Source organism: Phyllopteryx taeniolatus, chromosome 2, assembly GCF_024500385.1.
Source record: "Phyllopteryx taeniolatus isolate TA_2022b chromosome 2, UOR_Ptae_1.2, whole genome shotgun sequence".
NCBI classification, from domain to species: domain Eukaryota; kingdom Metazoa; phylum Chordata; class Actinopteri; order Syngnathiformes; family Syngnathidae; genus Phyllopteryx; species Phyllopteryx taeniolatus.
In genome coordinates, this window is record NC_084503.1 from 36706869 (window position 1) to 36733209 (window position 26341).

Consider the following 26341-nt stretch of genomic DNA (forward strand, 5'->3'; position numbering starts at 1 on the left):
CCCTTTTTTTGGAAGACTGTTGAAATACAGTACATTGTGTTGGTCTTTCTTGCATTACAGCCTATACGAGTAGGTCAATGGAGGTGAAGAGCAGCATTAGATGGTGATACCGTCTAGTGTTCCCACTGTATGTCTCAATAATGATATTGTAAGTCAGTCCCTTATTCCATTACGTTGTACATCAGAAGAGACATTGATGACACCCATTAAGTTGTGTTAACGGGAGGGTATGGAGAGGAACCCCCCCCCCCCCCCCCCCCCGCCCCCTCTAAAAAAATCTATGTATGTAAGAAAACAACAACACTGTAGAATATTGTACTTTATAAAACAGACAGTAATGACATACAGTAATTCAATAGAAGGTAAAGAATTAAACAGTTTTTGCCACTTTTCTTTTTGCTTCAGTTCAATGAACATTGTGCTGCTCCTTCTAGTGTGCATGAATTAGCAAACTGGGGGGCAGTATAATACAGACATATAATTTCTTAGCAAGTCGCACTAATATTAGTCTTTTCACAGAGGATGAATAATATGTGCCTGTGAGCATTATATTATCTCTACGTGTGTTGCTTCACCATTTGTGTTCAAATATCTACTGCTTAAAGGGTTATAAAACCGTGATACTGATACGATTTGTTAGCCAGCAATTTGTATTGTTCGGATGTCAAATTTCTGTGGTGATATGTCATAATCATATAAGAGCTTTTAAATTGTCCCAAAGCTAATGTAGGGAGTAATTAGTTTGGTTTACAACCCCAATTTGAATTTGTTTTATTAGTACACAAGTCCCCATATGTATGCAGGCACTTTTTAAAAATGATACAACATCCCCCAAATTACGGCTCATAAGTCCCCAGTTTGAGAACCACATCTCTTGTCCAATGACTTTCTGGGGTTCTTTTTGTGCGCACTCATTTTCATAGAGCTTGAAGGAATCCATCATGCTGTGTCAGGTTAGTTAGAAGAAGCTCACCTAAAAGAGAGAACATGTAATTTTTTTTTTGATTAGTTCAAATGGCATCTGAGATGAGCGTCAGGTGCCTCCATCCATCAACCTTCTCCACACTGACAAGTAGTGATCTGGCCTAGTTATCATTCGGAAAGAAATCTGCTTTATGGATGCGAACAGTGCTTAGCTGCAAGAAAAAAAGGGTTCCTGTGAGGACGCCTCTTAACAGTGTCTGTCTGCCTTTTGGGCTCTGAAATAAACCCGCAATAGTACTATTGCAAAACTGGGTGGACACAGTATGTGGTGTAAAGGCTTGAGTCTTTGATTTTCAGTTCAATAAAATTTTCCCAATTTAATCTGAGAACCTAGCAGATGGTTTCACTCGAGCACTCACACTGTATATCAAGTTGTCCTTTTTCTGAACATTTTAATAATCTAATATTTTCTTTTATTCATTAAAGATCTAATTTGCTTTTCATTAGTAGTCTCTGAGAAGCTGCATCACATATTGGGGCTTATGGGCTTGTGTCCCACGTTAATATATTTATAAATTCCAGTGTAAAGACTATAGTTTAACAGTTTTGCACAGTGGTATCCATTGTGGGGATGTTGAAGAGTGCTTAAAAGTCTTACTAAAATGTCTTTGTCTAATGTTGCATAGTATATACATTTTTAATTTAAATATATTCACCGAAAGAAAGGCCTCCCCACTAATAAATGCCTTATACTCTGCATTTGCGTTCATTAAAGCCACTGTCCGCTCTACGAGGAAACGCTGTAATATAAATTTTTAGGACAAATCTTAATCCATCCATTTCTTTATAGCACATTCAGTCACTGGGCACCGAAAGGCAATCATTTACGCTCACATTCACACCTAATATAGGCAATTTATATATTTTTAACTATAAAGCACTCATTGGAAAGATCTTTGCTCTCTGCTCACCATGCATACCGCCACCCACAGTTTCCGTCCCAGCAGTTTTATTAACCTATTCACTACCCAATTCCACACTGCTTTTGGTTGATTGTCTTTTCAATTTTCTGCCCTAAATGACTGGAAGCCTCAGCAACAATGAATTAAACTCATGTCATTAATCCCAATACATATGTAACTATGATATTATTAAATTGTGTAACTATATCACATCATACAGTTTGTTGTATATGTACTTATATTTGCTTTTAATGTGCTTTCATTTACTCTGGTTATCTGCACCCACGTCAGCATTGAAAATGAGACAGTTCTCAATTGCATTACCTGGATAAAGAAAGATTAAATAAATTTATAAAATACATTTACAGCCGTTCATTAACCTATCATGCACAAGTACGGGGAGAACATGCAAATTTCACACAGAGGGCTAAGCGAGATTCAAACTCACAACCTTTGACAGTGAAGCAAACACGCTTCCACCATGCCGCCAGCCTCTGGTGTTGATCTGAAACAAAACCTCCTCTTTCTGTTTGAAATTACCATGTAATTATCATAAATATGCAGACCGCAGGGATCTCTTTGTTCTCTAAATTAGTTGCTTGTTCAATAATTATATCTAATAATTTGATTGATTACCACACAATGAGATAGTGGGGAAAAAAGTGAAAAGTAATTTTGCTGTCATAGTCGCAATAGTAGAGCAACAAAACAGCCCAAATATTTATATAGTCCCACTGTTCAGGATCTGTGTGTCTGGGGGGAAAGGTTGCAGCAGTGAGAAATTCTGCCTATCATGCATTGTCATTGTGAAATGAGCATGTTGATTTTTTTTCTCTCTCCTATTTTTGACCTCATTAGGGACATGACAGCGGTGCGTCCACTAGCGTCACGGCGCTAGCTGCAGTAACGTGTGGGGCTGCCGTAGAGTGGCCGCGGCTTCCCTTGCAGAGCTGATCCATCATTTTGTCAGGGAGAACCTGTGGAGATTTTCTTTTGCACCAGCTGTGGCGCATCAAAGTTAAACGTGTGATCGCTGCGATGTCACTCAATAGCGGTGTTGCCGTGGCGGAGCCAGTTTGGTGTGTTATTCAATCACGTGCAGGAAGGAGCCGTTTGTTCACACATCTGGGTGTTTTTTTTTTTTTTCTTTTCCCACTATGTTGCTGTTTGAATAATTTATTCACATTTATTTAATCAACCATGGAGAAAATGTAGCAGTAGCAGTTTATTTATTTATTATTATATTTTTTTTAAAATGCCATACTAGAGACTTACCTGGGCAGCAGGGTTGACTAGTGGTTAGCATGTCTGCCTCACAGTTCTGAGGTTCGGGGTTCCAATCTTGGCTGACGCCTTCCTGTGCGGAATTTGCTTCCTGTGCAGTACTCTGGCTTCTTCCCACATTCCAAAACATGCACGTTAGCTGAGAATGCGAGTGATTGCTTGTTTGTCAATATATGTGCCCCGTGATTGGCTGACTACCAATTCTTTTACCTCAAAGTCAGCTGGGAATAGGCTCCAACTCCAACATTTTTTTTTTCGGAATTACATTACATCATAAGTCCAGTTAACATTGAATCATACAGGCAAATGCTTCAACAAACAATAACAGAAGGCAAAGCTCCACCAAGATACAGCTCCATCTGCAGGTGTGGTCGTTAACTCCCCCACTTTGTCCCAAAGCAAGTGGACTGTAACGGTCAGAGTTGAAAACAAGTTATTGGATCCACACCTTTATGCAGAGCCCCACAAAACTTTAAAGGCTTCTTGCACGGCACCTGCGGCACCACTCCATAAAGTTTAATGGAAATGTATTTTGCTCATAATCCTGTAAACTCACAAAAGCAACAAACAATGATCAAAACAGTACCCCACCTCATGTTTGGTGGAGGTATTAACGACAAAGTGGAACCAATTCCACAACCTATCCTAACTCAAAGTTTCAAGGCTACTAGCCAACCACATTTCAACTTACAGGACAATATTGTTCAGTTCTTTCTGAAGGCCAACTCCTTAGAAATGTTCCTACAGTAATGGAAGTTTGGATTTGATTGTGCCTTGCAACTTGCGGAGACCTCTGACGACAGCGCATTCACGCTTTTGTCAGTATTCCCATGCTCAAGATTTCAGTAGGCTTTAACAGGAAGCTTCGCAGGCTTTCGTCACCATATTATCCCCCGTTGTCCGCTTCCCTTCAACCTTCTCTCAGCCTTGACCGAACTCTGTTGCTCCCTTTTGGAAACGGATTTATCCGAATCACTAGTATGACTTATAATATACTGCATGGACAGAATCACTCTACAGTGATACCTCAACTCATGAGTGATCTGAATATTGAATTTTTCTGAGATTGGAGCCGTCTGGCCGAATTTTTTTTGTCTTGAGTTGCGAGCGCTACACGGTGACAGCGAACTTCACAACAAGCAGTACACTAGATAATATATTCAAAATAGAGGCCAAGTACTCCCAGCTGAGGTTTACTGCAAAACATGTAAAACAAAGAGAAATAAACGCAAATCGCAAAAGTTTAATGCTAACGCCAATAACGGGAAGCGCTGTAGACTGGTTAACGAAACAGGTATTGATATTGTGGTAGTTATAAAGCTTTAACTTATATTTGAACGCAAATGTTAACAACACATGCAGACAGAGCATACAACAATACTCACAGGCAGATATTCTTTATTCGCTGCAAAAACAAAAGACACATTTTACTGTAACTTAGTTGCAAAGGTCTTCTTCCGTGTTTCACCATCAACACTACTGTATGTGTGGTATTTCGGTATGTATTATACTCCCCCCGGTGGCTGTATGGCAGTGAATTACAGCATGAAATCATGATGAACAAACTGTTCTGTACATCCTATTTAATTGTTATTACTGTATTTTTTTTAATGAAGTACAATACTGTAGGGTGCTATGTTTTATTATTAAAAACAGCTACACAATTTTTCTGGCTGGTGTCTTTTGGGGGTCTGTAACGGGCGAATGGCATTTCCATTAATTTCCATGGGGAAAGATGATTTGAGATATGAGTGTTTTGAGTTACAGGCATGGTCTCGGAACAAATTGAACTTGTAAGTCAAGGCATCACTGTACTGATAAACAGTCTGTCAGTTGACTGGAGACTGACTTCCTCTGAAGTGTCTCTTTGGGCCCAATTAAAGAGTGAGAGGAAGGGAAGCGATCGCTCTCACGCAGTCATACCGGATATTCTCAAGTCGTCTGCTTGCCTTTGCGCTCATTCTGTCACAGCAGATGACCGGACTTTGCCATCACCTGCACACGTCACCCCGTGAGGAGACTGAAGCCTTGTCTTCCTACACAAACAAGTGCGACATTGTGGCCAGTCCAAATGTCCATTGCTTACATTGTGTTTCTGTGAAGACACCGCCAGCTAAAACCAACAGGACGGCCACGTTTTATGTAAAGCACTTAAATTATGCATGTGGAATCAGTGCTTAAAACACTAATAAGCTAACGTAATGTGTGTCGGTGTGGTTTCTACTCCACTTCCTTTAAGCCACTTCACTTTTGTTGTGATAGCTTTGCGTTTGTAAATCCCGTAAACAAATCGCGATCATCTTTTCTAAAAGACAGTCTTGACATCTCTTTTCAAATGACGAATGAATAGTCTGAGCCTGTGCCATTTTATTATTACTTACAAGTGGCTTTCAGCTATTTTAAAATTGTTGTAGTATATTTCCTTTTCTGTAGCAAATTATGCTGTATTTAGCATTTAGAGTGTTTCCGAAATGTGGATTGTTGTAATTTTGCAGCATGTTACTGCAGGGATTTTGGAGCTATTATAGCCTATATACTATATATAGCCTGTATTCATGTTATTCATCAGGCTGTTATGAATATTATAGGTATAAGAAGTTGGGTTATTCTTCCAGTTACATCTGTAAATGTTTTTTAATCATCGTTGGAGTCAAAAAACTCATTTACTCATTGTTATTGTTCAGACTCCTCACATCAAGCAACTCCTCAAAATATATCCCCTCGTTACATATGATTGAGCAAAGAAGTACCAGATTTGTTGGAGTTTTTTCCAGACATTTCTGCGAGTGGGAATGTTAACGTTGTTTACTTTTCTCAGTTGACTTCAGTGTATTGTTGTATCAGCGCCATAATTACTGCAGATGCTCCACTGTATAACGCCTGTTACCTTGAGAATTGTATATTCCTGTGAGATGATGTTGTCCCTCTAAAAGTGAAATTTCCAATTAATGAAAATGTCCCCATCAAAGTATTAGGTCTGCCAACTTAATTAGAGCAAATGCATAACTCAGAAGGCGACAGTCGTGCTCACCTTGTACGTAATCTCATTAGCTGGCGCCCTCCCTTGACCCCCACCTGCCATTTCACATCCACCATGTCAACTGGCGGCTGCAGTCCCAACATCCATCAGAGTCACAGCATGCAGTTATCTCCTCGTCCTGTCTCCTCCGGCATCATGCACGCAGCGGCCGACCATGAGTTTTAATGCAGTGCCGTCCTCGTCTCTGCACGCAGATGCACCACACAGAGCCGCGCTGTGACAAGATGTTATTTGAAGAGGCACGATGATGTACTTCTATTGGATTTTTGCTAATGTGATGAATTACTTTTCCACTGTCAGCCCAAATAATTAGCTAAAATGAGCAGCAATGTGAAGACAATCATTATCTTTTTTTTTTTTTTTTTTTTAAATTATAGTCATTATAATCTCTCAATCCCCAAATTCAACTCACTCTGCTGGATAGTTGTGTTGGACATATTCAGAAGTATTTGGACAACAGCAGGGTTATAACTGATATACTTATAGATATAACCATAACTTTTCATACATGAACATCACCACATTCCAAGTTTCCATCTCACATTCACATGCCTTCACAAAATATAGTTTTGCGAAACTTCTTAAATTAGAGCTAAAACTCTCCACATCACAATCACAGGCAGTTGGTTTTATTTCAAATCCACTGTGGTGGACTAAGAAAGTAAGATCTAATAAAGCTCACTTCTATTACTGACAGAGGACTGCTTTTAATGGTTCTTCCTTCTTTCATATCATTCATTTCTAATGATGAGAGGATCCTGAGTAATATGCACCCAATTCTTGTGAACTTAACCAGTCCATTTGAATTCCAAGGACTGTCATGCTAGTGTTCCACATCCAGAATGCTGATGAGCAACCTTTTCAGTGCATCCGACAGGTTGTCACTGTCCTACGTCCTGAAATGGAAAATTACTGGATTCAATTTAAGAAGATAAATGCTCAATATATTTTCATGATCAAGAAAAATACAAAACAATGTGAGATGCTGTGTCACATACTGTACGCGCAAACACAAACTACAATACAAGTTTGCCTTTGAGGAGACTGAAGTATGCGTTAAAGTTTGATTAACAGGCTCAAATCTAAAATCAGTAATAGTTTTATAATGTATCCGTCCAGGCAATATTTGTATTTGTAAGGGTGTATAACTTTCACAGCATTAGTTTCTAGATTTTTAATGAATATATTACATTTAAAATAATAACATACAGTGTCATTTATTTCATTAATATGCGTTGTATTTTCAATTGCTATTATTATCTGATTGGCTAAGAGAAATCACATTGTTCTGCGATCTTATATTGAGGCATATGGCCTCCATTTCATTAAATTACCAAATATGGTTCCTTGGCCGACAAAGGGCCGCTCAAAAAACTTTCCTGGAATAGCTTGCTTTTTACACGTGCGCCATTTAGAGAAATTGCATCTTTCTGAATGTGCACATTGAGGCCAAGAAATCAATAGCTTCTGGCATCTATTTCTCTTTTTTTTCTCTCTCAAAGTGTTTGAGCCAGCAGGTATATAATCTTTCATGTAAGAATTCAGCGAAAATGTGTCCCTTGCTACCTTTTAAAACTAACCCGAGTAATGGCTTTTATTTTGCCTGGAGTAGAAACCACAAAATTATTTAAAAAAAAAATTATATGCTTCACACTGTTTGAGTAAGACCCTTTTTCTGAGTCCACAAAACAAGTTCCATATAGGCATGCTTGGTGTGGAAGAACTTGAGAAACCTGACCTCAACCCCATCAAACACGTTTTGGATGACCTACAACAGATATTGTTAGGCAGGCTGTCTCTCAGATCCAGGTTCAGGTTTCAGAACGTGACTCAGCCCTGCGTCAGTGTTGGTGGTGTAACACAATGATATAGCCTCGTAGCCTGGAGCACATTGACAGTGACGGCAGTCTGTCACAGAATGACTCCTGACTGCTGCAACCCAAAGTGCATAAAACAACACATATACAAGTCTGTTTGAACTGGACATGTTTGGGCAAATCCCAAAAAAGAGCTTCAAAGTCTGTACCTAGACAGGCTTTTATATGGTGGGAGAGGGAGACCAATACACAGGGTGTTACAACAAAGCCAGCGAAGAGTATGTTGGGTGTATGGGCCAATGTGTATGGGCCTCTTTTGATTTTGAATGATAGCTGAAAAGGGCGGAATGGCGGACTAGTGGTTAGCACATCTGGCTCACAGTTCTGTCATTCGCATGTGTGGAGTTTACATCTTCTCCGAATGTTATGCCCCCCACTTTCCGAAAACAAGTTATTTTAAGACCATAGGTGTTAATTTGAGTGTATGTGTTCAAAATATTTTCTCCGCTCTCGAACGCTGTGGGCGTGTCCACTGAATGAGTGAAACCACACCCCGCTGAAAAATGAATGCATCTTTCGAATGCCTACACATCTCAAAATTTTTTCAGCCATGAAAATGTATCTGCTTAAAACGTCCAGTGGCCGGAATATACACTACCGGGTTATCGCGGGGCTTTCCACGCCGTGACGAGAGGCGCTAGCCACCAGCTAGCTTGTCGAGCTCACAGGCTCGTCCACAGCGTTACCTCCTCGCTTGGGAAATTAAATGTGCTGTTCACACAGTGTACATTGTGGTGATAGAAATGGGCTTATTAATAATAACGAAGTAAACGGCAATTGCGTCAGCTAAACACTGATCCGAATGAAGGTGCTCAAGTTTGTATGTAGCGGGGGAGGCGGCACCCATACCGGATGCCATTTTAAAAAGCAGTTTACCACAATATCTCCACAATTCATATATACATAATTCTCAGCCTTTACATGTTTTCGGCAAATATCCTCAAACATGTGTAATGTATAGTATTTAGAAGAAAATCTATGAATTCACTTGACAGGTTTTTTATTTATTTATTTATTTATTTTTTTTTATAGAAAATGGAAGAATGGATGATATCTGACACATGGATACCTGAGCAGATTGATTCATTGTTTACTCTTTTTCCCTTCCTGCCCGGTCTGTTTGTTGACTTTCAGTGGATAGTGACTAGCCTCTTGGGAACAAAAGACTTTGATATTCTGTGACTGATGTCCTACCTGGACAAATATGTTTGTGACATTTGACAAGAGCAAGCAGTGACAAAGGTAGTCAAGTCTACATCTTGACTACCTTTGCCACAGTGGAAAACTCTACCAGACCAACAAAGACTGTGAGCACACAGCCTGATTCTTCTTTCAAAAGTAATTCTCCATCTTTCTGTATCTCAAATGAATGCTGCATTTCTTTTGGAGGCACCCTAACCGAATGGCAACTGTCATCAAGAAAGATGAAAAAGTCTTGAAAGAGAAGATAAACATTTCTTTTATCGACCACATGTCCACCTCTCTGCATAGGTGCCGTAGTTAAGTGTTTCCCGGGCTGAGTTCCAGACAGCTGATGCATGCCTCTGAAGAAAATCGAAAGCGCTGCATTGTGTCACCTCAGCAGTGACCATCACTGTGCACACACAGGACACGTGATGTCAGGACCTTCCAAATGTCCCACCGACTTATAGTCACACTTGAAATAGGACAACAAGAAGAGCTTAGTTTTGTTAGCATCCAGTGTGTGTGTCTTCCATGAAAAGAGTCCAAACCTGAAGCATGCCTCTGGCACCTCATCAGAATCAGACGATCCTAGTTCTGAAATGTGTTTCTCTGCTCCCAGGGTTCTCTGCGCCTCTCTTTTGGAAATGTACTCTCTTGTTTACCATTTTCCGCACTCAAGAGCACAAAAACAGCTGAGAGCAAAAGGAGAAGTCGTGCATAATGGAGCACGCAGTGACATGTTGGACTGCTGGTTACTCAAACATAGTGCTATCTGCTGAGGGGATGAATATAAAGCATTTGTGTGAACTTCTGAGAGAAAGTTTTAAATTGAAAAACTAATGACTGAAGGGCTGTAAAAAGACAATATTTCCAAACATATTGTTAGAATATTGTTTATTCTGTAGACCTGCACCATAATTGTCCTACCGGATCACTAGATAAAGTAACCAACATATTAGAAACAACTCTCAAGATGATGAAATACAGTTCTAACCCACTGCCAACACAACCAAAACTAACCCACTATTTGTTCAATCAAAACCTTTGTGACAGTGTCAATCATTTTGTAAAAGAAGAATTTATGGTAGAGCTGTTGTATCTGTGTGCAGACGTACCAAATGTTGTGGTCTGGTAGTGTAATTGTTTGGGAGGGTTAGAGTTTAAGACTGCATACTAAAGCGCTGGTCATTTCAGGAACTGTTGTTGTTTTTAGAAGGGAAAATACTGTTGGGTGGATCAATGGTCACAATTCAAATTTTAGCCAAATTACTACTACATTTTGGTCTTGAGATACCAGTAACCTGACTTAGGTTTTTTTTTAGATACGAGTCGTCGTTTGGCTGATTTTCTGCTTTGACACGTAAGCAAAAATTTTATATACGAGCGCTGTACGTTGGCAGTGAACTCAACTCAACTCACTTCAGAGTAAACAGCAGTTTGACAGATGAGATGGTGGGAAGTTATTTAACAAAAGAGTCTTCAAGCTGGAGTTTACCATCAAAATGAACAGAACAAAAAGAATAACGTGTATTTAAAACACTTTGCCTTTGAATTGGCCGCAAGCTTTGTTAGCTTAGCTAACAAACAATGCAAACTGCCATAGACGGGCTAACTGGAGCGACATACATGTATGTAGACAGATAATACAGCAATACTCACAGGCATATCCTCAGTGAAGAACGACTAATATTACTGCCACTTACTCAGGAGCAGTAACTGTCTTCATGGATATTCGAATGTCTGTATTGTACTGCCCCCAGGTGGCCAAGGCGCACACAGCAGAAAAGGTAGCACAATGTCAATTGAATTGAAGGAATTCTTAACATATTTAATCATGTCATTACTGTATGGTATTTGTTTAAAATAAAGTACAATATCGTAGAGTCCTATTTTTCTTATTAAAAACACATTATAAACATTTGTGTTTTTGGGGAACAGATTAATGGGATTTCCATTACTTTTAATGGGGAAAGATGATTTCAGATCCAAGTTACGAGTGTGGTCATGGAACAAATTAAACTTGTATCTCCTGGCACCACTGTATAACAGGAAATATTAATTTAATGGTTCTGAAGGACTGTTGATTATAAATTTGAAACATCATTTATGACATCCTGGTTGACACCCAACATTGTTAAAATTTGGTGGTGGTGATGGTGATTGAACTAATCCATTCCAGAGTGAAAAAGTCCAAAAAGAGTGAATGCGTTGTAGCATGTTTAACTGAGCTTAATTAATGTTTCTGGAGAATGGCTGAACTCTTGCACGATATGCTGTACCATTTGTCTAAAAAGCATGATCTCTGCGCTAAAATATATCACGCACAGTGCCAAAATATTTCCTTCAACCAATGGTGACACCTTTATCATACTTTAAATAAAGTGGAGAACCATGAGCACTGATTTTCTTGCCTAAAAATAAATTACCTGCAAATTAATTTCCTTGGCAAATGACCTCACCTCCAAACCCTTTGCTGTTCTTGGACCTATTTTTACTGCACTTAAATGTCTGCTCTTGTCAGCTCTACTTTCTCTTTTCCCTATTGCTTGCCAAAACTTTATCTGCGCACCTTCCCTTCTCTGGTCCGTTGTTAAAAAAAAATCATCCCATATGCTCTACTCCGTCCGAGCAGGTGGCTAACCAGAGGAAGCCAAAACCTTAGTGAGGATTGGCATCCCAATCCATGTTAACAGAGCAGGAGAAGTGCTGGAACGTCCCTTTCCTCATTGTTGTGATCAGATGGTTTGGCTTAGTGACCTTATGGTAGCACTGAAGCAGCTCACACATCCTTTGGTATCTTTTGATATTTTGGTATTCACACTAATCCATTTTTTTCCACCATCTTTGAATAACAGATTAAGATTGTCATACAGCGATAATCACATTTGACCATGTTATTCAGTTAGTCAAGGACGGGAAATAACCTGGCATGAAGGGGCTGTGGATGTTCACAAGTTCGCAATGTATGTGAAAACAAAAGAAAGGCACTGCAGCACTTCTCTGGGATAATGGTGACATTTAAAGGTTGACATGGCACTTTTATCAATATTCTCTCATTACAGTTCTAATGTAAAAATCTGTACATAGCAACCTTGTGTAGTTTTACATGAGTGCCCATCTTTGGGAAACCATTGTGCAAGTCATTTTAAATACACATGGAAGCAAATGACCGTATTTGACTGTGCTATTTCATTTAATATTCAAAGTTCCCCCTCAAATCTTATAATGTGCTGTGAAGGAGCACTATCTGGATGCACTTCACCGTGCTGAGGGGATGGAAGATAGTCACAGGAAATGGATGAAACTCATTGATGGATCCATTGAAGATTGGATGTGAATAAAAGCAAAGAATGGGACCAGCAATAGAATAGTTATGACTTCACACTGGCCACTCATCTCCTCGAGCTTCCTGATTATTTCTGTAATGTGAATTACAAAAATTCTTGCAGCGTTTGGCCAAACTCAAGCAGGTCCTAGTTTATTCGTAAAATGTGAATGACCTACTTGTTTAACCAACCTGGCAACAGATAAACTCCTTTAAGAGAAAGGTCTGCATCAATTTAACCAGGAATATTGATCTTATATTTCCTTTTTATTCCATTGACAGAAAGGAACACCAATGATGCCTCTGGCTCGTCATCTTTATCAAGCGACCCCGCAGTCCCAGCTGCTCCTGCTCATGCATCGGGTGACCAGCGGGTGCCTTTTGCGGTCCCCAACTCAGAGGCTGGCTCAGAATCTGAGGGGCAAGGTCTATCGGGCCTACCTGCCTTTTCGTCTGTCTTAACTGTCATGGCGGAATCAGTCAAACACCCAGAGAGCCTTGGTCATAGTCGAACTTCCCCGACACTGTCCACTGATGTCAACATCACCCAATGGCCTTCACACAGTTATAACCGAGACTCTTCATCGTCCCCAGGTAGTTCCTGGAACAAAGTCTACCTACTACACCACTTTTTGCTTTTTCCATGATAATGAAGTGTGTTCTTCTTAAATGTTAGGACACATTTTATCATCATCGCTGTCTACAGCAACTTCCTCTGTACAGTCTTTGTTGTCTCCATCTGTTTCTCAGCAGAGCACCAAAGATTTTTCCTTGCACGGTCATAAAATAGTTCTTAGCTCTGTTCCACTGAATTAAACCGTAACATCCATCCATTTTCTATACCGCTCGTTCTCATTATTGCTGCGTGTGAGCTGGAGCCTATCCCAGCTGACTTTGGGAGAAAAAAATGGGTACATTCTGGAGCAGTTGCCAGCCAATTGCAGGGAGCATATTGACAAACACCCATTCACACTCACATTCACACCTATGGAACATTTAGTTTTCAATCAACCTAACGTGCATGTTTTAGGACTATACTGTATGTAGGAGGAAGCCGCAGTAGTAAGAGAAAACTCACGCGAGCGTGGGGAGAACATGCAAACTCCACACAGGAAGGCTGAGATTTGAACCCTGAACCTCAGAACTGTGAGGCAGATGTCCTAACCACGTATTCACCATGCTGCCGGAAACCGTAACATTCACACCGTTGTTGGTTCTTGCTTGGAAAGGGTATGCCAATCATCTGATGTTTATAGTTGTTAATCCACCGACTTCTATTCAGGTACCACAAATCACAACTGCACTGTCTCAAAACCATCATCATCACCAGTGTTAAAAAGGGCAATAAATTGAAAGTACGCCTAATTGATTCATCATTGGATAATTTCCAAGTAGTAAGTAGAGACACATCATTCACACCATGGACAGTGTTAAATTAAAAGAACTCACAAGGGCTCAGTTAGGATGCCTGACCATCAATACAAGGGTTGTAGATGCAAACCTGCTAACACTATATTCACGAGTTTTCTTGACCATTATAAACATCTATCTGTGCAGAGAGCTGATGCCGCTGGTGTCCGAAGAGACTTGATTTACTGGTGACAGGTGGTCACAGTTGGCCATAAGTCCCTGTTATCATTTTATTTAATGACAGCCTGGGTTAAATATAAGACTCACTGCTCAAATCTATGTTATCTAAAGTTTACCCGATATCTTACTTTGAGTCACACCTCTGAAGCACGAGTTCACCAAGGCTTGAATTCATTGTCAAATTAAATCCACTGGCCGAGTAATAAACTCATAAATGTGAAGAGAAGAGAACCCAGGAGGATGTGAAATGTACTGGAGTGTTTTTCCCCAAAATGATGGACTGTCTTCGAAGCTAAGCTACGCAAGTCATCACATTGTAACACAAAGGAAGGAGAACAATTTGCTGTCAAGCAATCAACGGACCACTTTGATGATCACTCCAAACGAGGAGTTATAGAAAAGTAATAAAATCCCCACTGCACTGGTGTGCTTGTTTCTCAGATAAGTCCAAAAACCCAAACAGCAGTGACACCAATGATGGGCAGCATACTGAAACACTGAGGTATTAAGAGCTATTTTCAGCTTTGGCACAAAGGTAATGGCAGTACATCGAAAGTGGAGCACCACCAAAGATTAACTATTTTTAAAGAAATGCCTTTGGATCAGAAAATACAGCTTCTAGCCTTTATTTGCCAAATTCAAATTTAGCAACAGATGGACCATCACGCAAACTTCCAAATTTGGATGGTGGACAATCATGCACGTGCATATGTAAAATTTGACTCATGTAATAGTAGTGGGCAGTGATTATATTTATCAACTGTGGATACTTTCTCCACCTAAGCTCGTCTCAAGAGAGTGAATCCTGCGTGTCGCTTCTAAAGAAGCCTTCCTTGAAGCAACATCACCCCATCTGACCTCATCCATAGCACATCCCACATGGGTGCTCCCTCATAATAATGTTTGTCTACTTACAGTGGCGGAAACGGACAAGTTAACCGCTGGGACATCCAGAGTGTCTGTGCCCCTTTCTCCCAAAGAGGCCAGACTAGCCCCTTCTAAATCCGCTGGAGTGACTTCTCCCCCTGGGCCCACTGAGAGGACATCTCAGGTAACACCTCTGACTGCTCGTCAGGACACCACAACAGCCTCGCTGAAGCTCAGCACCACGAGCCTGGCTGCAAGCAGCACTACAAGAATGCCCCGCAGTTTGACGCCTTTGCAAAGAGTCACCACCACGCAGTCCACCTCCATAACCTCGTTGCTGCCTGCGACTGTCTCCTGGAAAACAACAACCACTACAACCATCAGGGCTCCATCTACCAGGAGAATATTCACACCACCCATTCTGAGGACAAGCCCTCCGAGAGTAGGCACTCCTGTCGTCATCTCCCCTTTTACCACCACCACTGAAGCTCCACCTCAGCAATGCAACATCACGGAAAGAATGTGGGTGAGAACAGGTAAATATGACGCTTGTTGATTTTTATATTTTTGTTGACCTCTGAGTTCTTTATTCATCTCTACATTCCTGTGTGATAGTTGTGTCCATCTATGTGAGGAGGAACAGGCTGGACAGCATCCAGAGGCAGAATCTGCGCCGGGGACTCAGTCAAGGCCTTCGGAAAGCTTTGAATGATAGCGCAATCCAAGCACAGGTGGGATTATCACTTGCTGCTCTAAATTTGCCTCCCTTAAACAGTGCATGTTGGGTACGGTCAAACGAAGGATTCATACTTCCTCGCATATACACGAGGGTAGGCTCTTTCTAAATTCATGTATAAAAAAGATGCTTTCAAAAAGATCACAAGATTAGACCTCTGTAGGATGTATAATGAACCATTTGTCCGTTAGCAGGCCTTGTTTCACACAGGAAAACATGCAACAGGATCTTTGATTCTGAGGAGTAGGGAAAGTCACTGATGGTCTAGCGGTATATTCGTCTGACTTCGGTGCAGGCAGTGTCATTCATTGATGTGAATGTGAGTGTGAATGGTTGTCCGTCTCTGTATGTAGTAGGGCCGTGAAAAAAAATGGCCAAGTCGAGCACCTACAACATCTTTTCCAGAAGAGGCAGGAACATAGGGTGACCTACAAGAGCGGACGTAGACATACGCAGGTGGATTACATCTTGTGTAGACGATGTAATATGAAGGAGGTTACCGATTGTAAGGTAGTGGTAGGGGAGAGTGTGGCTAGACAGCATAGGATGGTGGTGTGTAAGTTGACTCTGGTGGTGGGGAGGAAGATTAGGAAGACAAAGGCAGAGAAGAGAACCATGTTGTGGAAGCTGAGACAGGATGAGTGTTGTGCAGCTTTTCGGGAAGAGGTGAGACAGGCTCTCGGTGGACAGGAGGAGCTTCCAGAAGACTGGACCACTGCAGCCAAGGTGATCAGAGAGGCAGGCAGGAGAGTACTTGATGTATCTTCTGGCAGGAAAGGAGAGAAGGAGACTTGGTGATGGAACCTCCCAGTACAGGAAATCATACAAGGAAAAGGTTAGCGAAGAAGAAGTGGGACACTAAGAGGACCGAGGAGAAGCCAAAGAAATACACTGAGATGCGACATAGGGCAAAGGTAGGGGTGGCAAAGGCCAAACAATGGGAAGGATGTGCAGCAGGTTAGGCTGATTAAGGATAGAGATGGAAATATGTTGACTGGTGCCAGTAGTGTGCTAGATAGATGGAAAGAATACTTGGAGGAGTAGATGAATGAGGAAAAAGAGAGAGAAGGGAGAGTAGAAGAGGCAAGTGTGGTGGACCAGGAAGTGGCAATGATTAGTAAGGGAGAAGTTAGAAAGGCATTAAAAAGGATGAAAAATGGAAAGGCAGTTGGTCCTGATGACATTCCTGTGGAGGTATGGAAGCATCTAGGAGAGGTGGCTGTGGAGTTTTTGACCAGCTTGTTCAATAGAATTCTAGTGCGTGAGAAGATGCCTGAGGAATGGAGGAAAAGTGTACTGGTTCCCATTTTTAAGAACAAAGGTGATGTGCAGAGCTGTGGGAACTATACAGGAATAAAGTTGATGAGCCACACAATGAAGTTACGGGAAAGAGTAGTGGAGGCTAGACTCAGGACAGAAGTGAGTATTTGCGACCAACAGTATGGTTTCATGCCTAGAAAGAGTACCACAGATGCATTATTTGCCTTGAGGATGTTGATGGAAAAGTACAGAGAAGGTCAGAAGGAGCTACATTGTGTCTTTGTAGATCCAGAGAAAGCCTATGACAGAGTACCCAGAGAGGAACTGTGGTACTGCATGCGGAAGTCTGGAGTGGCAGAGAAGTATGTTAGAATAATACAGGACATGTACGAGGCAGCAGAACAGCGATGAGGTGTGCTGTAGGTGTGACAGACGAATTTAAGGTGGAGGTGGGACTGCATCAAGGATCAGCCCTGAGCCCCTTCCTGTTTGCAGTGGTGAAGGATAGGCTGACAGATGAGGTTAGACTGGAATCCCTGTGGACCATGATGTTTGCAGATGACATTGTGATCTGCAGTGAAAGTAGGGAGCAGGTGGAGGAACAGTTAGAAAGATGGAGGCATGCACTAGAAAGAAGAGGAATGAAGATTAGCCGAAGTAAGACAGAATATATGTGCATGAATGAGAGGTGTGGTGGGGAAAGAGTGAGGCTACAGGGAGAAGAGATAGCAAGGGTGGAGGACTTTAAATACTTGGGGTCAACCGTCCAGAGCAATGGTGAGTGTGGTCAGGAAGTGGAGAAACGGGTCCAAGCAGGTTGGAAAAGGTGGAGGAAGGTGTCAGGTGTGTTATGTGACAGAAGAGTGTCTGCTAGGATGAAGGGCAAAGTTTATAAACAGTGGTGAGGCCAGCCATGATGTACGGATTAGAGACAGTGGCACTGAAGAGACAACAGGAAGCAGAGCTGGAGGTGGCGGAAATGAAGACATTGAGGTTCGCTCTCGGAGTGACCAGGTTGGATAAAATTAGAAATGAGCTCATCAGAGGGACAGCCGAGGTTTGATGTTTTGGAGACAAAGTTAGAGAGAGCAGACTTCGATGGTTTGGACACATCCAGAGGAGAAATAGTGAGTATATTGGTAGAAGGATGATGAGGATGGAGCTGCCAGGCAAGAAAGCTAGAGGAAGACCAAAGAGAAGGTTGATGAATGTCGTGAGGGAAGACAGTTGGTGTTCGAGAGGAGGATGCAGAAGATAGGCTTACATAGAAAAAGGATGACACGCTGTGGCGACCCCTAAAGGGATAAGCCGAAAGAAAAAGAAGAATGTAGATACAACATGATGTTTGAGTGAGCTGGATGGTAGTTAGCGTTTTTTAACCTAAAATGGTAATCGCTATTTCGCTAATGCTAATTGTGAATACTAACCATTTAGCAAATGCTGATATTGTACAAATTCTGTTTATACCATACACTCAGTACCAACATATGCAGTTTTAAGGATAGAAGTCCAGCCCTCATAAGTGAGAATAAAATGTTAGTAGTTAAATTAAAAAAATAAAAATAAAAAAAAATTTCGGCTGCAGTGATTACTCGAGTAAGCGATGACATACCCATGGGATAATCGATTCTAAAAAGATTCAATAGTGACAGCGCTAGTATGTAGTCCGCCTTTCACCCGAAATCACCTGAGCTATGCTAGCGAACCTGAACAGGATAAGCGGTATTTAAAAAGGATGGATAAATGGAATGGGGAAAGGTTCCATTTTTACTCAAACAGCAAAAAGGGAAATAAAATCTCTCAAACAAAAGGGACAATAAAGTGCCTTTATTGTGTTTGTTGTCTGTCAGTTTGCCCACACTGTTCATGCAGGGTAACGTTAAATGTAATTCTCAGAGAATAGGACTCTACCCGTTGCACTATATGTAGTATCCATAAACCTTTATCTTAATAAAAATTTAATGGTACTTTCTCTCGGCGGAACGGTGGTCGACTGGTTAGGACATCTGCCTAACATTTCTGAGGACCGGGGTTCAAATCCTGGTCCCACCTGTCTGGCGTTGGCGTGTTCTCCCTGTGCCTGCGTGGGTTTTCTCCGGCCACTCCGGTTTCCTCCCACAGCCCAAAAACATGCATGGTAGGTTCATCGAAGACTCTAAATTGCCTGTAGGTGTGAATGTGAGTGTGAATGGTTGTTTGTTTATGTGTGCCCTGTGATTAGCTGGCGACCAGTTCAGGGTGTACCCTGCCTCTCGCCCGAAGATAGCTGCGATAGGCTCTAGCACGCCCACCACCCTAGTGAAGATAAGCGATGCGAAAAATGGATGGATGGATGGTTCTTTCTCTCACCTCTTTGTCATTGGATTTGACAGGTTTACAGCTTTAGGATTATATTGTGGTTTTAATAAGTGGTGAATATGGGCACGCTATGTTAAAATAAACTTTGTTTTTAGCTGATCGTCATCCACCTTTCTATGAACTGCCTGTAAGCCTTCCTTTGCTAAAGACTTCTAAGGATTTGTCAACACTTTCCATTGTTTCCCTTGACACACGTTTAGAAGTTTATTAACTCAAAGTAAATTGAGCACTTAGACCAAGGACCCTCATGTAGGCTATGTGAGGACTGATATAGAAATGAGGTTGAGTGATTGGGTCCCACAAGGCAGTGGGTGACGAGGTGCAGTGTCTAAATGAGGACTGCAGCAATCATCAAGCTGTCATGTCTCGTGGTAAAATGTATAGTATTGTGGTTGATGTCTACAGTGGTATAATTGCACTGTCTCGCACTGAGAGGGTATCAAATATATATTTTTTAACTCTCTCATGTTGCTAAATGAGGTAATTATACCACCTGATATGAAAGAGTGAAGTTCTACACCACTGAAAACTACAGCCACAATACCATATACATAACATATACCTACCTGATAGTATCATTCAAAACTACCTACCTGAAGGTCAGTTCTCTCCTGTGTCTCCTTGAAGCTCACAAAGTGTTTGCCTCATTGCAACTCCTATCACCTATTTCACCACGGGATCCTTGGGCTTCTTTTAGTAGCACTGAGCTCTCATTCGATGAGATGTAAGCTGCTGGCAAGGGCAGTCGCCTGTGTGTTTGATTAAGGCTTATAAATGGTTGGGAGGTGAGCAAAAACTCAGATGTGACAATGATGATGGCAAACCAGTGTTGCAGTTTTGAGGAATTAAAGGAAAATTATCAACCACATCAATTTGAATGCACATCTTTTAGATAGCTGTTTTTAGCTGCAGTGGAATGTTTGAAGTGGAACACAAGGAGGTAACATTTTTATACTCTGTATAAGAAGTTAGCCGCTGGTAATTTTAAGACACAGTTACAATAAAATGCATCTTAATAACAAATTGTTGATGTTGATTTATGTCACAGATGTGCCTTACAAATTAACATTCTGAAACATGTTCTTACTAATCACACGTGTATAAAAAGAACGTCGCCGCATTAATAACAAGTGGCGACGAGTATGATGAGGCTCGAGGTTTTCTGCTGACTTCACATAATTTCCTCTAAGATGTTATTATTTTTCTCTTCTCGCGTTCTTCTTTGAACACACCTGGAAGCTGGTCCTTCCTTAGTAAGAGTCATAAAATCACACAAAAAGTGAAAAAACACAGAACATGATTTGCAAAAATGATTTGCCTTCATTTGCTGAAAAGCTAAAACTCTCGCTGACTGTATCGTGCCTCTGAATTATTCCTCCCAGCTCTTACCTGCATTTCAGTGGTTTATTTAAAAAAAAAAAAAAATGTTAGTCATGAAGTTACAAGCAACATTCTTATGCAAATTACCACATTATTTTGCCAACGATACCAATACAGTTCTAATCTACTGTATATACACTATTGGAAGAAAATAATTTAACGTGATGTAAGGCCACAATAAAATGTGTTTTCTTTGTTTCTTTGCAGTTTGACAGTACATAGAAGAGGAAATTATGATCACATTAAAAGCACAAAATCATCATGAAGCGTCCATACTTCTACTTGGTACATTGGACAGCCATGATCCTTTTGTATCGATATTGTAACTTGATTTACACCCCCCCCTCCCCCCAACTACAAGGGTAATGAATCAATATTAAGTGTATTTTGGTTGGGTAGTAAGAGCTTCTGCTTACTGTGTGTGGTTTACTTTCCCATGTGGAGACTTTTGCCATAAATCAGTAACTCATTTTATGCGTACATGGGTGCTCTAAAGCTGGATAGCAGTGGATACAATCTTGAAATTTAATTCCACTCCTAAGAAAGGGCAACATTTCTGTTAGCATAAAATTATCATAAAATTATCAGATGAGGCTGAAGCACCGAAACATTGTTGCGTTCACGACAATGAAATGAGATTTGTGTTTGAGTGGAAAATTGCACACAAAGTTAAGCACTTTTTAACAGAGCTGGCTCGCCCATTAGGCAATATAGGCAAATGCTAAGGGTGCTGTGGCCTCCAAGGGGGAGCCACAAAATATGGAAAAAAAAATCACCTTGAATAATAAGTCATAATGAAATGATTTAAAAATGTATTTTATCATTTAAATTCAAACAGCCAAGTAACTGAACTGTATGTATGGTGATTTTCTTTTTTTTTTTGCTCTTATATTATACAGTATTTGATATAAGCTTTAATACCATAACATCCGCTGCTTGTTAGCAGTATTATCATGCAACATAAAATGCAGTGGCTGGTTTTGTAAGACTTTCAATTGTTGTAATGTTTTTAGGTGGAGACTGTATTTGGTTCGCCCAACATGACCGTGGCTTATCACGTGACTGGAAAAGACATGGTCTACGTCCCCTCCATGGTGCTTTCGGGCTTGGATGCTTATGGTCGCGATAAACTGATTGCAGACCTGCGACAGTACCTCCCCATGGTTACAGCACTTCCCATTCCCATTGCAATGTGGAGAAGCAGCCCGGCTCCTGGCTTCCAGCTGAAAACAGGTCAGGAAAAATAAAGGGAAAAAAAGATGTATTTCAGACTTTCTTCGGATGATATTACAGATTTCAATACCATCATTCTAAAAGTCTTCTCCTGTTTTTTCCACAGTTCTCCAGTTTGTGGGAGCTGCCGATGATCCGCGCTCATGTAAATTTTCCCAAATGATGGAAGAGAGGTTGGAGAAGGTTTTTTCCGAAGCAAAGGCCAAAGGGGTCAGTGACAACAGAAAACTTTCTGTACAGGTGAGGAAACTACAAGTCTTTTCATTTGGGATGTGAGAAGAAAGTGTGGTTTATGTATTCATTCTATAAAAAAAATATGCTTTATTGCTTTTCCCTTTTCTTCCTTCAATGTAATTTTCTGTATCCCCTCATTTTAATTTGCCTGTACCCAGATGCTGAGTGTCACCCAGGCTGCAGGCTCTCCTGCTGTGTCATTGGTTTACAGTGTGAAAAATGGGACTGTCTTTCTTAATGGCACCACTGCTTCAAACCTCCTTGGTCAGCTGTCCTCGGAGCTGGTGGGCTACTTCCTCTTCTACCCGCCGCTTATCGTCGCTGAACGTAAGTCACCATTTGGTCCATGATATACATCAATTGCAAATTAACGGCCCCGTTTTTTTTCCCTTCAGATTGATGCCTACGGCAACCTTTTAACCTGTGTGTAACAGAGCATGCTGGTCGTAGATTTTTGTGGACTTTTGTTTAATATGAGGTGATGCACTGTTTTACCCTCACCGTGAGCCAAACATTTTGCGACCTTGCGGCATTGTGATTGCTAAAAACAAATTAACTGTACCTATTTCATCTCAGCCTAATTTGCAAGCCAAGTTTGCAGTCTATGTTTTACATGTACTTAAAGGAGAAAAAGCAATGATGACAGGGAATCACCATGAACCTAAACAGCATTCCCGTAGAGACCTAGTGTGCCGTCTGTTCTCATCCCATATACAGCCTCAATTGCTTTGAGTCAAAATTCTTACTTCTAATAAGAAGCAATTTTGAAAATAATTTTAGGAGACTAGAAAGGAATGTATTCATTTATTTTCATGATAAAAATTTGATCATCTACAAAATTCCTGTTTCTGTATGCAATGTTGGGGCGACATACTCTTCCCTGAGCTGCAATACAATAGTCTGGTGTCACACACAAATGGCATCGCCCAAGGGGACACACTGAAAGACGATAAGAGAGCGCATAAACTGTAATGTTCTGCATTTATTTCTTACACCAGATATTGAAATTTAGGACAAACTGCTCTGTGTGTCAGTAGGGGTGTGGATATTTCACACTCCACTGAGTTATTTGGTATAATGTGCCAAAAAAAGATGAGATTTTGTTGTCACGATTGCTGCAGGTCAAATTGTCTCGCCGCAAACAAAACAATCCAATCCAATCTTACCAACCTCGGCATTGTTTTTGTTTTGCATGGAACGCTTAGAGGTCGGGCCCCTGTGAGTGGTCTCGAAGGCAATATGATTTTTTCCCCCTTCTTTTAGCTAGAAAGAAAGGTTACAGTTTTAATACATTTAGAGAAGGCATTGTAATGGAACAATATGTATTTGATGCTTTTTTTAAAATTACATTTTCACTGGCGGATGCTATAAGCATTATTCTGAATCAACTATTGACATATGGCCGTTTTGTTTGCACAGAGTGTTAATGAGGATTGAATTAAGCGCTCATTAAAATTACATTAGGGAGGGAAGTTGCCTCCAAACAGTTTTGGTGCCAAGAATGAAAGAAGGCTACAAAGTGTAAGAAAAGAGCGTAAAATTGATCTCACTGAGACAAGACTGCAAATCAGGGGATGTTTGTTTTTCCACCGTGTCCTTCAGTGACGTCACTGCTGTTGGGAAGAGGTGTGACGCCCTCCTCACCTCCAAGTCAATTTGTACCGGAAATAATTAACAGCGGGGGATTCTCCCGCCACCTTTGGTCTTGGCTCTGACTGTCTGGATACAGCACCGTCCTGTGGTGCCTGTTTACAACACCGAGTGCACCACTGGTTCTTTGGTGCTCCGTGTGGGCTTGATACAGCTTTCGGTCTCTTTTGCTCCCGCTTGACTCTCTCAAGTGGAATAGAAGGGGGGTAGCAGGCTAAAGTTTATTTGGAGTTAAAACACTAGATCTACCTCCTAGTGTATATGGTATCATTTTTAACTATAGACCTTTTCACCATGCATGACGTCACTCGTACTTCTCGGTGGGAAAAGCTCAAGCATTCTCAGAGTACACAAACCTTTCTATGTCATTTGACCACGGTAGAGCGATTGAGTTAAATTTAGCCTTCTTCTCTACCACCTTAGTTTGAATATAAGAAGTGTCAGTCGAAAAGAAAAAGTTATCTCAGGTAAATAATTTTGAATCGAGACCTAACGCTGTAATTTGATTCAGACATACTAAACATGCTTACTTAGGGACTGCCTAATTAAGTGACTTTCTTGAAATGACTCAACGACAACCCAACCAAACATTTAATACATATGAGAAAATTCCTTCCACAAACCCGAGCATGGAGGTTTGGTTCCCAGTCTGTCCCTTTAGAAGTAACTGCTACATGCAAATAGAGTCTTGCGATCTTCTGTGTACAACTATTTACAACATCCACTGAACCTATTCTTCTCACCCACACAGGTTTCTCTGGATTAATTTAGATTTTTTTGAAGGACATAGAAAAAAAATCCTAAAACCCTAAAACAAAGCTAGTTTTTGTCACAGTTATCTGGTCAGGTCAGCGGTAGTCACTCATGTTCTGGCATTCGGGAGTACCCTGGCCGGCGCCTATCGTTTACAAACATTATGAAAAGGTCCATTGATGTACAGTATAGGGTTGAGAGTTATGGAGAACAATATAGCTGAATTAGCATCATCCAGTCTCAAATTTAAAGCTCCTTGAAGCCAAATCCCACCAATGGGCAGCTCTTTCTGCAACACCCCTAAGCTGTTATTTGGAAGCTTACAAGATCAGCCTCCCATTAAAATAAATTGACACAGAGCCAATTATTAATGACCATGAGAAGGTAAAAACTCCCTACCTCGCATCACCACATCTGATACAAAAGCATCTGCTGACGTTGCCTTGATTTACAGATAACCTTCGATTGATGTGTGTACGCAACCACTTTTAACAGCTCAAACCACACTGCCGTGATACCGTTTCCTCCACCAAGCCTGAAAAGCGTGATGTGGGAGATCAGGTGTTGATCACCATTTGTTTTATAGCACTTGCCTACTCACATTCAACAGAACAAGCAGTAAGTCACATTCTTGAACATGATTCATGGCATGGGGCTAAGGTAACAGCCACATTGGTAACTTGTCATCGCTTCATTTGTGCCCGTTAGTTGTCTTGTGATTTACGTAACTGACTTTCATGCAGGTGGCACGGGATCAGTTTCCGTGCAGTTGACTGGTGACCAGTGCAGGTTGTAGTCCGATTTTCAAGACAACAGGGATAAGCATCCTCCTGCTGTGAAGGTGCAAATGTTTAGCAGCATAGTGAGAACCTACTAATAGTGAAAATCTACTAGTAAAGGATGAAAAAAAAAAAGGTTTATCATTGCCTATAGATGCCACAAGATGGCTACAAAGCACTATTTTAAGCTATGGCCTGACTAAATGAAGTAGTTGCTTGGCACTAAAATGCCACAAGATTGCGCAAAAGGTATATTTTTTATATTGGACATGAGTCTGACCTGAGCACAAAAACAGTGAATGTGAGTTTTTCAACAAATCTGCTAATAGGTGAATCCACGAATGCTGAATACTTGAATATTAACTGACATAACTATGTCACGCTGTCGTCGATTCAAATTCACCTGTTTTGCAAGCCTTATGTCATGTATTGCCTTTTGCATTCATTTGACAAACCGCATTGATGTCAAACTTAAACCATGTCACAAAGTCATTTTGGCCTATACGTTATGCATAAAACAATAGAAAATATTGGCTTTTGATGGCATGGGACCTTTAACTAAACTATGAATAACATAAAGGATAAATGAAGGGTAATGACACGTAGAAGTTTGGATAAGAGGCAGTGGGTGAAATCTGGAGCTTGAAATGAGTGTGTGATATGGAAGACTGGATCTACAGTTGAGATTGAGGAGGTAATTTGTGCTATGATAAATGTAAACACCTCAAATAGCGAATGCATCAACCCCATTAGCCAAGCAAGTTGCACTCACTCCTTGAAGAAGAGAATGAAGTTTTTAAATCTGGGAAATACATAGGGAAGGAGGAGTGTTGGATGCATGGAAATGAAGGCAGAGCTGATTTGGTGACGCCGAGTATCCATTCGTTTCTGACGTGGAGTCCGT

At 40.9% G+C, this 26341-nt stretch overlaps 1 protein-coding gene across 4 annotated transcripts in view; it reads left to right on the top strand.

Annotated features, from left to right (window-relative positions):
* kiaa1549lb (KIAA1549-like b) overlaps window positions 1-26341 on the top strand; it is a 63796-nt gene that overhangs the window by 12175 nt on the left and 25280 nt on the right. For 2 of the 4 annotated variants that reach the window (XM_061766041.1, XM_061766042.1), the window contains 6 exons: window positions 12880-13191; window positions 15105-15590; window positions 15670-15785; window positions 21802-22021; window positions 22128-22261; window positions 22414-22582. In XM_061766041.1, coding sequence (XP_061622025.1) covers window positions 12880-13191; window positions 15105-15590; window positions 15670-15785; window positions 21802-22021; window positions 22128-22261; window positions 22414-22582 — 1437 coding nt within the window. Of the gene's footprint in view, window positions 1-12879; window positions 13192-15104; window positions 15591-15669; window positions 15786-18125; window positions 19188-21801; window positions 22022-22127; window positions 22262-22413; window positions 22583-26341 lie in introns of those variants that run through there. The other 2 variants (XM_061766044.1, XM_061766045.1) reach the window with 2 other exon arrangements.